The sequence below is a fragment of the Monopterus albus genome, unplaced genomic scaffold, assembly GCF_001952655.1.
Source record: "Monopterus albus unplaced genomic scaffold, M_albus_1.0 scaffold40.1, whole genome shotgun sequence".
NCBI classification, from domain to species: domain Eukaryota; kingdom Metazoa; phylum Chordata; class Actinopteri; order Synbranchiformes; family Synbranchidae; genus Monopterus; species Monopterus albus.
In genome coordinates, this window is record NW_018127920.1 from 3090031 (window position 1) to 3090724 (window position 694).

Below are 694 nucleotides of genomic sequence, written 5' to 3' on the forward strand. Positions count from 1 at the left end.
CTTACACCTGGACCCTTTAATCTCTGCTCTCTGTCTGCTCGTCTCTGTTTCAGACTTGATAGAAATCACATCTAAATCTGGAGTCATCGTCACTCTGCCATGTCAAGCTTCCAACAGCACCACCATCACAGCTGTAGAGTGGATCAGACCTGACCTGGAACCAGAATATGTCTTGAAGTACCAAGACGGGCAGCTTGATCTCAACAACCAGCATCTGTCTTTTAAGGACCGGGTAGAGCTGGAGGACAGTGAGATGAAGGACGGAGACGTGTCTTTGGTTCTGAGGGATGTGACGACTGATGACAGAGGAACATACGAGTGTCATATCACCCTGAGAAGAACAAACGACACAGTGAAAGAGACTGTGGAAACTGAGACCTTCACCATCAAACTGTATGTCCTCCCACGTGAGTGTGTGTGTGTGTAGCAGCTTCTTGGTTGTTGACCATCCCAGAGCAGATTTTGGTGTTTTCTGCAGATGTTGTTCATGAGGCCTTGTAGAAAGCAGCTGGGCTGAGTGATGTGGTCACAGTGCAGGACATCATGTCTGACAGGAGTTGGTTCTGGTCTTGGGTCCTCACCTACCTGACAGCTGATAGTCACACCTGCTGCTCCTCTGCAGGTTCCAGCAGGTCAGACAGAACAGACATGGTCAGTGTGTCGGTTGTTGGTCTGCTGGGACTCCCAGACCAAG

The 694-nt window shown here is 49.7% G+C and overlaps 1 protein-coding gene across 1 annotated transcript in view; it reads left to right on the forward strand.

The window, feature by feature from the left end:
* Nucleotides 1–694, forward strand: part of LOC109959617 (CD226 antigen-like) — a 13155-nt gene that overhangs the window by 4252 nt on the left and 8209 nt on the right. Inside the window, exon 3 of the mRNA XM_020599132.1 lies at nt 54–407. Within this exon, the coding sequence (XP_020454788.1) occupies nt 54–407 (354 nt within the window). The remainder of the gene's footprint in view (nt 1–53; nt 408–694) is intronic.